The sequence below is a fragment of the Urocampus carinirostris genome, chromosome 10, assembly GCF_059441175.1.
Source record: "Urocampus carinirostris isolate Australia breed hairy pipefish chromosome 10, RoL_Ucar_1.0, whole genome shotgun sequence".
Taxonomy (NCBI): domain Eukaryota; kingdom Metazoa; phylum Chordata; class Actinopteri; order Syngnathiformes; family Syngnathidae; genus Urocampus; species Urocampus carinirostris.
Genome location: NC_142358.1, coordinates 25,120,533 through 25,136,042, shown reverse-complemented (window position 1 = coordinate 25,136,042; position 15,510 = coordinate 25,120,533). Strand labels below are relative to the sequence as shown.

General features: G+C 38.0%; 1 protein-coding gene across 1 annotated transcript in view; it reads right to left on the bottom strand.

Annotated features, from left to right (window-relative positions):
- LOC148358475 (calsyntenin-2-like) overlaps nt 1–15,510 on the bottom strand; it is a 330,974-nt gene that overhangs the window by 31,249 nt on the left and 284,215 nt on the right. Inside the window, exons 10-11 of the mRNA XM_088345299.1 lie at nt 10,635–10,801; nt 7,118–7,266 (exon numbers count right to left, since the gene is read on the bottom strand). Coding sequence (XP_088201425.1) covers nt 7,118–7,266; nt 10,635–10,801 — 316 coding nt within the window. The remainder of the gene's footprint in view (nt 1–7,117; nt 7,267–10,634; nt 10,802–15,510) is intronic.

Genomic DNA, 15,510 nt, shown 5'->3' with positions numbered 1-15,510 from the left:
TAATTAGCTCGCTTTATTGTTTTAATAAGCGTTTTATATAGAATACGATCGCAGCAGAATGCGCGTTCACGCGAGGGGGGGAGGATTTTGCATAGGAGTCGGATTTGGGCACAACACCGGCAGGGAGGCAAGCTCTCGAGCAGACTTTAATTTGGGAGGCAAGCTCTCGAGCGGGCTTCCCGGCACCAAAAACGAAGGCCATCTTGATAAACAGGAGACCCTGGTTGGGATAACCTCCAACGAGCATTGGGAAAGGACCTATCATGCCACTCTGATAAAAAACAACATGAGAGGGGACTCCCACCAGGTCAGAGGACTATGTAGGGGAAGCTAGTAGATAGATAGATAGATAGATAGATAGATACTTTATTCATCCCCGAAGGGAAATTCACATTTCCAGCAGCATCCCTGAGCTGAGAACAATACAATAATAAAGCAAAAAGAATACAATATACAAATACCCAGTGTGACGTGCAAATGCCCACTGTAGCGTGTTATATAGAATATCTAAATAGTGCTACACAGAATACATATTGCAATAAGATTCGGTAATATGCAATGTAGGTGGTGTGGTTTAATGTGGGCTTTTACTCTGCCGGGTAGAGTTAAAGAGCCTCATGGCACGAGGAAGAAAGAGTATTAAAATTAAAGTATTAGTATTAGTATTAAAGTATTTAATGTATCCAATATAAACTAATCAATAGATAAAATGGGTCTGCCCAAAGATGATTTATGTTGGAAATGTAGCAAGGAGAAAGGTTCTCTGAATTATTCTCCGTGGGAATGTTCTAAACTAGCACCCGTATGGGAAATTATTATTGAATATATGGGAAAATGGTTGAAATGTACTCTCCCTAAAACACCTAGACTTGGAGACAGAACAGTAGTGCCCTCCTTAGATTCATGACCTGCGCTCGGATAATTTTGAGACACTGGAATCTCGAGGATGGCCCGGCCATAACATTTGGAAAATGTTGATGATGGACGCAATCTCTTGTGAAAAAATGCTGGGGAGAGTAAACGGGTTAAATTGGACTAATGAGCGATGAGATGACTTCGGGAACTTTTTATCCAAGACCACAATCTGTAACACCTCATAGTGCATAACACCACTACATGTGTACTACATAAACAAGAAGAGCAGAACACATACCCCCCCCATTAAACAACATAAAACTAAAACATAATAATTCACAATTCTAATTTCAGAGAAATACTTACAATTACCAACATAATCCTTTTTCTTCATAAATAAAATCTACTGTAAATTCCGGACTATAAGCCGCTACTTTTAACCCTAACTTTCAACCCTGCATCTTATTCAGTGATGCGGCCAAATTATGTAATTTTTCTAACGGCCTCCAGCGGCGCTCGAGTGTTGCTACCATTAACTGCCCTGTCAAAGCTATATTATTAATATCAAAGCTTTGAAAACTCTCTCTGTGTACCGTCTTTCTTTGTAAATATGTGTAACCCATGTATAATATGTATTTGCAACTGTATATTTTTGTAATGTATTTATTTGTTTTTATTTTAGACACTTATTCTGATATGTTTTGCAGGTGTGAACGAAAAATGAGGGGCGGAAAAAACGCGGGATGCCGAGTTTATGTGGGGACCGCTAAAGGTGAGGGGGACAGACAAGGATAGAAGAGGGGGTTAAAAGTTGGTTAAAGAAAAAGGAGTTGCGTCAGTAAATGTGTTCATCTGATATATTTTTCCCACCCTTACCTTTGGAAATATACACTTTTTTCCTTGGATTACTTTCAACGGGACCCGGACTCTGCAGGTCTGCATCAAACCTTAAGTACCGGTATCATTTTCTATTCATTTTTCCGGCTGTGATTTTTGGACTGTGGACTTTAATGAAGGATATTTAGTTTCAATCGCGGGACTTGAAGTCGGGTTTGGGTTAATTTTTTGTTTGTGATCCATGTTTAAATGTGGGCGCATGCGGCTTATATACAGGTGCGGCTTGTGTATGTACAAAATCGGTTTACCTCTAAAAATGTGGTGGGTGCGGCTTATATTCAGGTGCGCCCTATAGTCCGGAATTTACGGTATTTACGATTTCTTTAATTTTTAGGTTCTTGATTGTGAAATGACGATGGAAAGAGAGCTAATAATGGTAATGGTTACGATTGCTAAACCCTAAAAAAGGATACTATTCAAACTGATACTGATATCTAGTACCATCCCTACACAAACTACATAGATAAAATAATGCGATAATAAATAACGGAATATTTTTTATATAAAAAAGCCAATCTTTTGTTATAAGAGCATTTTCATTCAGAATTTTTGTACGAATCTGATAAGCGATGTGAGAATGAGGCTATACACAAGAGCCTAGAAGAGACCCGCAGCTTCGAGAACATCTGCGGAATGCTATAAACACACTTATATTCTATAACTCGTGAATTACCTATATTTCTTGTTGACAATATCTGTGTATTTTTTCGTAATGCTACATCCATTGCAACCTGGTCATCCTTTTTATTTAATTTGTTTTATTCTATATTGTACTTTAAATACATTATATTTTATTTTTTATTTTATTGTTGTTAATGCAACATCCATTGCAGTCTGGTCATCCTGGAAGGGGGGGTTACCTCATATGCAGTCACTTCTCAAGGTTTCTTCATTTTCCTCATGCTGATGTTTTTGAGTTTTGCCTTGCCCTCATGTATGTTTTAGAACAGGGGATGGTGTTATGATAGTCTGTTGCTTGCAATAGCCTGTGGTCCGTGCAGCTTGTTGAGACTCCTTGCGATTAAGGGCTATAGAAATAAACGGGACTTGACTTGATTTCCCTCAACTCTGCAACAAAAACTTCTAAGATGGCTGCAATGATATAGTAAAGGTTGATTCATTTATAATTCATTTCGTAATTAGATCAACTACCTTCCCAAAGAAGACATTACTTTCATTTTTGTAACTATTTTAGCACCTGGAAGCTTATCTCCTTCAGCTGTTGGTAGAGCACCTGAGAACGATATTCATTCCGTTACTTATTTCATAATCGTGTTTATTAATTTACAAACCTCCCAATGGTAACAGTGCTCAGCGCTCCTTCAAGCTCGGCTTTTTCTGCTCAGAGCGGTAAATAAACAATATGATTCTCTTCTCTTTTTTCCTGCCTCATTGTAAATTCCTCATAGTCTGTTGTGATTTGACCTGGAGTGTTTTATCATGCGTTGTTGTGTTGCAACAAGTCTTTTTGCACATAACAAACCACGCCATGCCTCTTAAAGATCTGAAATAGCTTGGCATGGCTCGTTTTATGCCCCTCCTCAATGTATTTACACAAAGTTAGACTCAGTTTCAGTTAAGTGTCAAACAATGGGATTTGAACTTGGCATGAAACGACAACTATCACTAAGTGCAACTGATTAGACCATTTTATAATACTTATGATATTTCCACTGACTTCCTGCAAATAGGAATCAAGATGATATTGATTAGAATGATATATTCAACACTTTCTCCACAAGTGAAGTAACACTTTAGCTGTTGGCTTGGTTTTTGGTTAGTAGGTCGTTCAAGACCCTGCCCGACCTACGAATTGTTTGGTTCCGGATGATCGTTCGGATGTTGAATTTGTGCGTAAGTTGCTTCAGTGCTATATTTTGTATGTTTAAGGTTTATATAATTATGTTTAAGGCTTGCATAAGTAACCTGTATTGTTTTGTAGTAAAAAAAATAAACATTTCATAAAATAATGTGCTCTATAAAGATAAATAAAGGGAGGTTTAACTTACTTTTGGGCGATGCGCTTCAAGAGGTCCTTCTCCGTGGTAAAAAAAATGGCCGAAAATAAGTGTTCCGACCAATTTCTCAACCGCATCAAGCTTTCTTATTCCACTTTCGTTTCCAAAGAAACGGCTCACCTCTTCTTTAAACTTTACACCAACCACATTGAATGGATGCACGAGATATTAAACAATTAAAACGTCAACGTTTTTAGCGTGCTAGAGATAGAGTAAACGTTGTTATACAATGTTGCATATAATGTTTCACAACGTCGATGTCATTAACAATAAAGACAATACAATTTTCAAATTGTAGTAAATTACGTTTTAGTCTTGGAAAATTCAGTCATTCATTTAATACTAGATACATAAATGGACTTTGTCACTTTGCACTCTTAGCTCTGATTCTCTGTATGTTCTCTCTTCCTCCTCCTCTCCAACCTCTTGCTTTCTCTTGCTCAACCTTACCTTATTTGGTCACTCACTTCCAGGTGCTAATTTTCTCCTCAGAGCTGTTAGCATGTGAATTGATTTGTCTCTTCCCATTAATAGTACTATGTCCCCTTTGTTTCCTTGCTAGTTAGTTGAATTCCATGTCACATCCTAAGCACTCTTGTTTAAATCTTATTATAGTCTATTGAACCCTAGTCTGCCCTTCTGGATCACGATTGTTGCGTCTGGTGTCCTAGATAATGTTGCTTCGCTACTGGACTTCCAATATATAGAACATGGGCGAAATAAAAGACCATAGTTTATAGTACTAATTATTTTCTGCAGTCTACATCGCACCACCCCGAGTGGGCTCTTGACAGACTGGAGATTATCATTAGTAAGAATCTGAATAACTACATATGAATAGACTCGCACTTGTGGGCCCAGTCTAAAAATGACATTGACTTGATTTTATTGGCAGCACATTTAGATACAGTATTTGAAGCTTTATTTTCCTAACTGCTTTTGCATGGACTTGCCCACGCTTGTCTTTCATATTTGATTTTCCCATATGTTCCTTTCTCATATTTTTTTTTTTTTTTTTATAGAGCAGTCTATACTTACTAGACAACGCCATGTTTTCCTGGCATCTTGCCGCTAAGATGTGATTGTTTTTGTTCATGTTAGACATTAAAGTGCCATCCACTGGTCAAATTTTATGCGACATACCACTAAGTAGGTGGAAACATCTTGAGGCGCTCGCCCCGAGACTGGGAGGTTGTGGTTCAAGCCTCAGCCGAGTCATACCTAAGACTTAAACTTTGGTACCCATTGCCTCCCTGCTTGGCGTTCAGCATTAGGGGTTGGAATTGGGGGGGTTTGGTCACCTAATGACTCCCAACACCTCAGTTGGGTTGAGTGAGGGGGCTGGGAATCCCCTCCTCTGAATCAATCTCCCAAAAAGAGTCAGAAATGACTCTAGCCACTTCCCACTAGGGGGATACGGCTGTGGTATATATATATAGATATATATAACCACTAAGTAGTTATATTATGTTGACTATTATTGCTCTCTGTTGCCAATTATTTTGACTACTATGTACTGTTTACTTCCCTTTGAATACTGGCTGAAAATGTTGCTGTTATTTGATTTCCACACCAGTGTGCTTTTGTAACCTTAAAAAAAGAGTGTGTTAGGAGAGGGTCTTTAGAACAGGTTGGAATTTCTTATCTGAGGTCTGGTCTTTCTTGTTCTAATGGCAAGTTCAAAATCAATTGATGGATTTTCTCCTTTTTATAAGTGTCTAATAAACTTATCACAAACCATGGTAGTTTTCTGGGGCTTTTTAAAACCAAATCGGTTTATTGTTGTCTCTTGCAGCCTTTGATGTGAGCAGTTACACAAAAGTGTGTGTGTATAATGTGAAGCTGGAGGAGGGGAAATGCAATGCAGTACGTCAAATGCCATGTTGGCTAGTAGAGCTAAAACATAAAGCTGGAGTAGATCCAACTTAATTATAAGGAATTATAACGAGGTAGCTCACTGCAACTGCTCCCGGGCTTTGACCTCATCTCTCTTCTTTTGACGTTATTTGTAATTAGCCCAGAATAAATATAATTGCAGTTGGAGAGATGATTTGTGGACTGTTGATCAATTCTTTTGGCGGCTGTTTATCTGTTCATTATACATAAATACCTGATGAAAAACTACTTTTTGTTTTAGGCCCTCCATAACCTGATACATCGATTAAATCAGGGATGTCTGATACAAGTATGACTGTTCAAATATTGAGAAGTCAGCATAAAATATTAAGTATTTCTACCACTAATACTTTAGATAATAAACATGTCTCTTCACCCTGAAAAATACATATTCAGTAGCCCCCCAGGATACTGCATCCCCTGCCTTACGATATTTTCACTTTAAGTTGTGGAATGGGACATTTTTGGAGACCCTCTTTACAACACTTTCCTACGCTTTACGATACCAACATTTTTTGGGGAGTGCCCCAAAACGCATACAATTCAAACTTTTCATTGTTTGTGTTATCGACGAGTTACGACTCTAAGATGCCTGTTTGTTATTGGTGGGCGCCATATAAAATGCTGGTCCCTTATTTGTTTGCGTCACGGCATTTTGAACATTTTGAAATTGAAGTGGGTTAACTACCTCAAACGATGCCTTTCTCTTTATCCGGTTAAGAATCTAATGTGCTTCATAAAGATGTTAGCCTGTTTACTGGCTCCCCCCTTTTGAATACAATTTTGTCGTGATAAAATACATGACAAAATACACAACAAAACCCGAAAATATACAAGACAAAATAAATAGCAAATGACAAAATGCATAATTATAGGAATACCATGCATTTATGTAATATATTTATGTCTAATATGATTTAATGTGTTCATGTATTCAGATGGCATACAATTGTGGGTATTTATTTATACATTTATTTCAACATTTGGCAGTAGCAGTCCTCCATACCAATTAAACTGCGAGGACTGGATTAACAGTTCTTCCCCTCTGTTGTTTGCAGTAAACAACACCTGCGAAAATGTATAAACACTCACAGTAGTGAGTTGCGACAGAAGTGAGATGTAACAAAAAGAATCGGAAATCCATGTGACTGTCTGATTCATACTTTTCTCCACACACAATCGAGTTAAAAAATCACCTTAGCTGGAGGAATATTTAACGATACAATGGATGTACAGTAGGAGATAATGTAAAGGTGGGGTGTGTTGTTTGAAGTGTCCTTAAGTTGAAGGGCAAATATTATCTCTATTAAGTATTTGCAAACAATGCCCTAATGAGTTCAGAGAGATTGTCAGGGTCCCTCCGATATAATGCCTATCTGCTTTTTTCTTTTGTTTAGCAAAGCTGTTAAGGGAAGAACACATTAGGTTGGAAGAATATGTTTTGTACATACTGGACAGTGGTAGAGATCCGAAGATGTCGCACTCCCGGAGTGGGAAACTGTCGGGAGTTTATGTAGGAGACTTTCCGCACCGCAACGTTCATGTTTTCTAAATCCTCTCCATCCATCACCAGGAGCGACTGAGCTGGGTTGAAGTGGAACTAAGACACAAACACACACAAAGGGATGATGAGTCGCACCCCCAAGATAATAGTCTTTTTGTATATTTTGTCTTAAGAAAGGCGCACCAAACTATAAGGCACACAGAATTAAAACCACAGTAAGGAATAGGGTTGCACAAAAAATAATAAATACCGTAATTGTGCATTGATTCATCAGTCGGAATATATCACTGATCACAATTGCATAGCATTGGATGCAACGGTAAACAAACCTAGATAGCAGAGGGAAATATCCAAATCCTATCCACTAGACCAGTGGTTCTCAACCGGTCTGACTTGAGGACCCAAGATTGCACCTGTTTTACAAGGCACGACCCAAATCAGGAATAATAATAATAATAATAATTTCCTTTGTATTGTCATTCTTTGTAACAATGTACACAGAACGAAATGTCGATACACCTGACCCGTTGTAGCGAGCCGATGCAGCCGCAGTCAACAGAGGGCGCCGCCATTATACCAATTAGGTATGACTCGGCCGAGGCGCGAACCAGCGACCTCCCAGTCTCAAAGCGGGCACATTACCATCTAGGCTACTGAGCAGGAAACATCTACTTCTCAATGTTTTGAATAAAAGACAGTTTAAACCAGAAATATTAGGATATATTCAGGTTTTAGAAAAAAAAACAAAACTAAACCAAAAACCACAAAAGACACGCAAAACTAAAACGACTTCAAGTAATGATATTACCTTCAATTCTCAATTAAATCCAAAATGCTTCACTTCAGTAGCTTCAGCTTTTTTATACAAAGTCAACATGCAAAAATATTAAATAAAAAAGTGCAACATTTTTGTATGGGGCTAACTGTCTTTCATTTTTGCCTAAAATGAACTGCACTCATGATGACACAATCCATTATCCCCAACCCCATATTGCTGCTAGCGGTGACCGGCAAAAGCAGGGGCTGAGAGGGCAAACTTGTGTTATGCGTGGTGGCTCTTTTTTTCCTGGTCTTTCAGCCTAAAATGAAAATTACCTGTGTGGCTCCGATCCATTATTCCCATTCGCATATTGCTGAGAGCATGGGCTGAGAGAGCATCTTAGTGTTACTTTTTGTACTTTCTGCCCAAAATGAACAGCCCCCATGCGGCCATTATTTAAAGTCAACAACTGCTTGGAGCGTGGTCTGGCAGAGCGCATGTTAAAATTTTGTGTCTGTGGGGCTATTAGGTGGATTTTCACATTAACCTCGATTAACAGACTACAGTATCTGAGTAGACAAACTTTGGAAAGCCTGAATTGTAATGCATCTGTCCTATCCAATTTGTATTATTTGTAGTTGGCCAGACACCCGTCCAATATTCACTGCAACCCTTAAACAAATAAGGTGTTGGACAATGAAGGAATAAATACATTTGCATTACTTATGCGTTCACATATAAAAGTGATAAAAATAAAAGCACAAAGAGAAGAAGTATGAAATTATCATTTCCTCTCCCACAACAGCGCACTTGCTCCTTCTACCTGTAAAAAAAAATACCTAGAAATACAGCAAAAGTGGGACTGAGTGATGATTGAACAGGCTAATCGATTACAAAATGAACATTGATCGGTTGTGGATTTTAGACACGGTAAATAAACCCAACAAACTCATTGGATTTATTTATTAAGAGAGGCAAAACAAAGCAAAGCGATATGGTCAGAGTGTTTTTTTGTCTCCCCGATTCACAGTTTAAACTTAGTTATTTGTGACCAATCTTCCTTGAAAGATGGTTTGCTGCTCTGGTGATTTTGGGCTCTTAGCAGCGCCACGGGGGTCTTCAGTCCCCTGTTATTTCCCCTTCATAGCTCTTTTTGCCAGTCGGTATCTCCCTTTGCAGCTGCATTTCATTTTCTCTTTACCTCTTTGTCCTTTTGTTTGTTATTGACCCTAACTAGGTAAACTCCACTGATTCCTCATTATCACAATCCTGGGGACCTCCGTTACCGAATATGTTGTTAGGGATGCCTGACGGACCAGAAAGTTTGGGGAAATTTGTAACCTTAGAATTGCTTTTGCCTTTTTACTTCAGCAAATTCAGATATAGTAATCATATTTATGGGTGTTTGATACATGAGTACTAAGTCCGTCCTAAAATAATATCAAATGTATACAGCACAAATACTATTTGGATAAATAACATTGTCTGTGTGTCTTTCTGTCTGTCCGTCCGTCTGTTTGGAATAGATTCTTATGCAGAAATGTCTGTGCCCTATCTACAATCTATTCTTACAGAGAACTCTGTGATGTGGTGTCGTCAATAGCTTATTTGATACAGTTTTTGATATGTGGCTTGCATAACGTGGAACGAGGAAAAAAACTAGTTTGACAAAATCAGATTAGGATTTGATGCAATATGGTATGGATCACTTCATAAAGAAAAAATGCAGTTATTTGCTGCCATTTTAGCTAGTTTGAACTACACCTGTCAAGACTGTAAATGTGTGACTTTCCTATGATACCTCTGTCCAATGTAAGACTATTTGATATGTATCTCGCATATATTTCACAAGGGAAATATTTGATTTCATCTGATGCACCTGCATTTATAAATCGAAAATATTTTTTTATTTAAATATCATATAATGTGCCCCTCTACATACAAGCTACTCAGGATAAGACAAATTCCAGATACAAGATTTGTGACATATTGAAACAGAACGATTCCATCAAAGCTACAAAACCAACCAAGCGGACAATTATGTTATGTAAAAAAAATGAAAATTCCTCAACCTAAGAGTATTTAAAAAAAAATGTTTATTCGAAACTTCATATATGTTTTTTTATTTTTGAACAAATATTGCATTTTATGAAATATTCTTTACCACCAGTATGTGCTAAATAATAAACTTTGTCCCTTTAAATTTTGTTCTTACTAAGACCAGAAAATAAGACAAATAAAAAGCAACTTTATGGAACATATACCAAATAATTTTTAAATAATTTTGGTCATTTTCAGTTTTATTTTTCTTGATTGACTGCAAAAATGTGTTTAACATAATCTTAAAATTGGTAAATACAAAATGTATAATATTATTGAGACAAAACTGGTTTGCCAATGGGGTATTTGTTTTATTTTTTATTTAATCGACTTTTATCCATCTGTCCGTACGTCCGCCTATCTATCCATCCGTTCAAGTGAAGTCACAAAAAGTCTTAAAGTGCTGCACAGGCATCAAGTACAAAATCCCTTGCCCTGCAACCTACATGAGGACAAGGGAAAACTCATGAGGAAAACTATGAAAGGCTTCACACGTGACTTAATCACCTACAAAGATGAGCAGGCTACGATATTAGTTGAGGAGGCATAGACAGATTCATTCATTCATTTATATATTTTCAGGGTGAGACAACTCTACGTGTACCTTAATGTTTTTGTCCAAACTTTCCAAAGAGTTGATGTCCAGTCCTTCTTTGCAAGCCTGCAGACAGGAAATGACTTTTTGACTCTCAATCTTTCCTGGTCGGATGGTCAATCCTGATAAGCTGCCTCTGAAGTACTGAGTGAACCTTGGCTTGGTCACCTCGCCACCTACAGACAGACACGCACAAAACCCAGAAGGTATTACAAACCATTGGAAGTCTGACCTTTAAACTTTTCAAAAGTAATACCGGCAAGAGCAAGTCAAAATGTATGTTTGCAAGAAAATCTGTAAAAAGTCAGTGAGCTTTGGATATCTCACTGGGCATGTTTCATTCACCTTACCTTGGGCCAGACAGAGATCCCCCTCAGACTGCAAATGTCCTAAATGTGTTTGCCATGTGGATTACAATATTCAAGTAAGTGCTGAACTTGAAGTCAGAACTTTTAGAAGGCCATTTGCTGAATATTCAAGAAAAAGGATACTAGGGTATAGATTGGCAAGTAGCAAAACAAATCAACATTCTAATTCTTGTTTGCATTGCGATAAAAGGCCTTGCAAGATTAACCAGGACGGTAGCAGAAGCAATAGATGGTCAAAGTGAAACCTCATGGACCACATGGACATTGTTTTATACTGTCTAAGCCAAAAGTTCACTAATCTGTTTTTCATTCTTAACTGCTGCAGTAAAACAGATTTGGGTCTGTTTTTAATATTCTAATGACCCATTGAAGTCCCAACTAATCAATATTAATTGCTAATAAGGTTTTTTTTTTCCTTTCAACACAAAAGACATCAATGCAAGCATATCATTTCACAAATTACTATCAATTGTTATTTGTTCAAGAAAACAATTGTCTCCAAGAAAAGATAACCTGAAGGAGAAGTTGAAATTCCACAGCACTACAGTAGAGCACATCCTAATGTACTGCATCATGGCATGGTAATCAGGATGCTATGCAGCAGACAGGGAAACCTAACAGAGGATCATAGACACCGCCCAAAAGATCACCAGCTGCCACCTGCCCAGCCTGGAGAATATTGGCAGCTCTCATTACCTCAGCAGAGCTAACCACTTTCTGAAGGACTACTTATACCCCAGCAACTGCTTTTTCGTACTGTTACTATCGGGCCAACAATTCAGATCCAACAAAAAAACAGAATGAGTTTCTCTCTCAGAACTATCAAAACACCAAACCACAAGCACAAACAGGACACGTGGGATACAGTTTTAAGTGAAACATCCCGGTTGTGTATAGGTTTTTATTTTATCAGAGGTGAATACTAAACATTTTTCTATTTATTATATTTGTATATTTTGTCATCTTGAGTGCAACTCTAACGTAAACATTCAGACTATAAGCAGTGTCGTACAGACACACATTTGTTTATCAAGTGTGGAGGGCAGTCGGAACGTTAAGGGGTGAAGTTACCGTGTATTATTGAAACTCTTTCTGTGTACCATCTTTCTTGGTAAATATTTCTGTTTCAATGTGGGCACATGCAGCTCATAATCAGGTGCGGCTTATGTATGTCAAAACTGTTTATACTGTAAAATGTACTGGGAGCGGCTTATAATCAGGTGCGCTTTATAGTCCTAATTTTACGGTAATTTTGTCATAGCAACACAATGATTATAACGCTGTTTCTGATTCTGATCCATTGGTATTTTAAGGGAGAGTGTGTCATTTTTAATGCCTCTCAGTGGTACAAAGAATTTAATCCAGTAAAAATAAAAAAAATATTGATCTTAATACTGGGCACTAATACATGAACCATCATACCAATGTTATTTTTTATATAAAAAAAAATCATAAGTCGAGAAATGTGCATGGAATCCCTTCCTGGATCTGCGGGATGTTCTTATGGCATCGTTCTGCCGTGTTACTCGTCCTCACTCATACCTGACAACAAAATGCCATCTAATCATCAAATATTACACACTGGGGCATTAATCTATTTCGTTTCTGACTAAAGAATGAAAGAACAGAATACTGACAGGCTAACTGACTTAAATATAACAAATTCGGAGAACAATGGTCCTCGTAATCTTTCGGGAAAATAAATCTCCATCCGTCTCTTTTTGTCTCCATCGCCTTCTCTCTCAGACCACCTCACCTCGCTACACATTTGTACCAGATCCAACCCGTTATATACCTTAGTAAATGGTCGAGCCTGGCCTAAAAACATCATATTTTCTTAGAACATTTCTTTAAATATTGTATTGTTTGTAATAAAATATCAAAACTGAGAAATAAATATCTGAAATCTACCACGTTAAATATATTTGCTCATTTAAGGAGTAATTGTAAATTTTTTTACCCCCTAAAATATATCTAAATATTCATAAAACTACATTGAGCACGTTATTTTAATCCATAGTACCGTCTATTAAGGTGAGCATTTTTAAAATATCATTTTAAGGATTATTTTGTCATTTAACTATATAAATACAGTGGAACCTCGGTTTTCAAACGCCTATCAGTTCGAACAAATCGGTTCTTGACCAAAAATTTCGAGAAATTCATGCTTCGCTTTTCGTTCAAAAAATCGGAGTTCGAACGCCGGTACGCTAGGGTGCGATGCTGAGCGGCGTACGGGTGTAGATTGCCCCCACACCTCGTGAAGAACTGTTATGATGTGCGCGCGCACTTCTTTTTGCTTTCGCTTCAGATATCGGTGAACGAAGTGTTTTAGCCCCTAATTATGCCTCCGAAGAAAGTCAGTGCAAGCAGCAAAGTTGCTACAGGTGAAAAAAGAAGGGTAGTGCGTACAACTATTGCATTTAAGAAAGAAATAATAGCAAAATATGAAGAAGGTGTGAGAGTTTCCGATCTTGTTATACATACAGCATGGCTTCTGCTGAGCACCACAAAGGTAAGAAATCTTATTCATAATTCTTTTCTTTATCCTTTAACCGCTCGCCACTTTTTGTGGAGACCCGGGTGCTAAATGACGTGTAAACGACCTGATTTTTTTAGTTGTACACGTTCATGTTAACAAAATCTTTCGTACGGAAGATTACGCTAACGCGAACGTATGATTAGCCTGGGTTAGCTTCATGTTTACGTTCATTGTAAGCGTTCAGGGTGTTGGAACGGATTAAAATGATTTTACATTACTTTTAATGGCAAAAACGATTTTCGGTGATCGACCAAATCGGTTTTCGAAGAGGGTTCTGGAACGGATTATGGTCGAGAACCGAGGTTCCACTGTAATAATATTGTTTAGAAACATGAAACTAAACATATTGTCCAGTTAGAAAATTGTGGAGGTTTATTCATTCTTTTACTTTTGGTTTAAGATATTTTTCATTGTATTTGTTATAAAATTGCTGATTGTTTTCGGCATATTACAATTCTTTTTTTTTGTCATCTTGCTAAAATATTTCCCAAAGTTTCTACCATCGTTTAGGCCAAGCGTAGGCTACCCAAACTGTTGAAAGAGCTATATTGAACCAACAAAACATGAAACATATTCGTCCGGAGCCTCAAAAATTAAACGCCTTTTATAAGCCTCATAATCCATGCAACACATGCTGTTGATGGTAGACTAAGTTAAGGACTCCTCTGGATAATAATGCACCACATGACTACCCTCTTGTAGTTTAACTCTATTAGAATATTAATGAAATACAATATGTTGTATTGCTTCGACAAAATTAAAAGAAATCCATGACATTACGCGACTTATCAGATGCAATTGAGTACTCTGGCTCTGAATGTCCTTGATTTGTTGTTAGGTGATTTGTTTGCCATTTTATATCATCTTCACTGAGGAGAGAGGATTGTCTTTAAATCTAGGCATTATTTCACTTTTTCTCTTGAAGTCTGAAAGTAGGTGATCTGATCTAAATGAATGACTCCTTCATGTAATCACCATCTGTGAACGTTTTTCCCCGCTTCATTATCTCTTTGGTTGCAATATAACTTGCGACAGTAGTGATGCAATCCACTTTTAAATCTATGTTTGCTCTCATTTAATTTCTCTACAAATGATGCAATCACACTTTTTCTTCCACTTCCAACTGAGTACTCTGCCGCAAATGTAGCATGCTATTTCTGGAAAGTTCTTTTCACAATATGTTTTTGTTATTCTCTCATAAGAACAAACATTCAGGCAATCCTTCCGGATTGGCAATACATGCAAATAATTCAGTCCAAGAAACGTTGTATCCTTTGCACCCTCAGTTATATTTATCGTTATACCTTTAAGGTCCATGACCAATTTGTTGAAAACAGCCGCCTGTGACGATTGCCATGGCGCCAAATTGGTCCCATCCATGTGGCGCCAGCTGCGGCTCGTAGAAAGATTGGCTTTCCGTCTGTTTAAGCTCAGTGCTCTCACTCTTCCGTTGTTAGTCCGTCAACGAATCTCTGCCCTGCAAGACGTGGGGTTTGACTCGGTCCTCTTTCCTGTTGGTATTTCCTGTCCGGTATTGTTCCCGTTTATTTTGCCCCGTTTAATATCAGTTTCCAGTTTCGTTCCCATCTAGTTTGTCCTGTTTAATTTTGATATCCTGTTTTGATATCAATCCTTTCTGTCCCGTCCTGTCCGGTATCGACCCCATCTGTCCGATATCTGCTCGGCCAATTGGTATCGATCTCGTCGGCCTCTGGCTTCCTGTCATTCCACGCCAACGTGCATGACTCCCCATTTCGCGTAAAATGAAAGGGTTTTCGTGAGAAACGTCACGCATTTGGGTCCTGATCCAGTTCCGGTTCATGACACCGCCTGCTTTGCTGTTGACGCTTCCCCTTCAAAAGGAGGGGATCTTCGGCCACACAGCATCCTTTTCAATGTGTAAACAATTTTGGAAAACCGCCAGAGAGTCACTCGGCAGTGCTAAGGAGCCGCATGCAGTTCCAGAACCACGTGA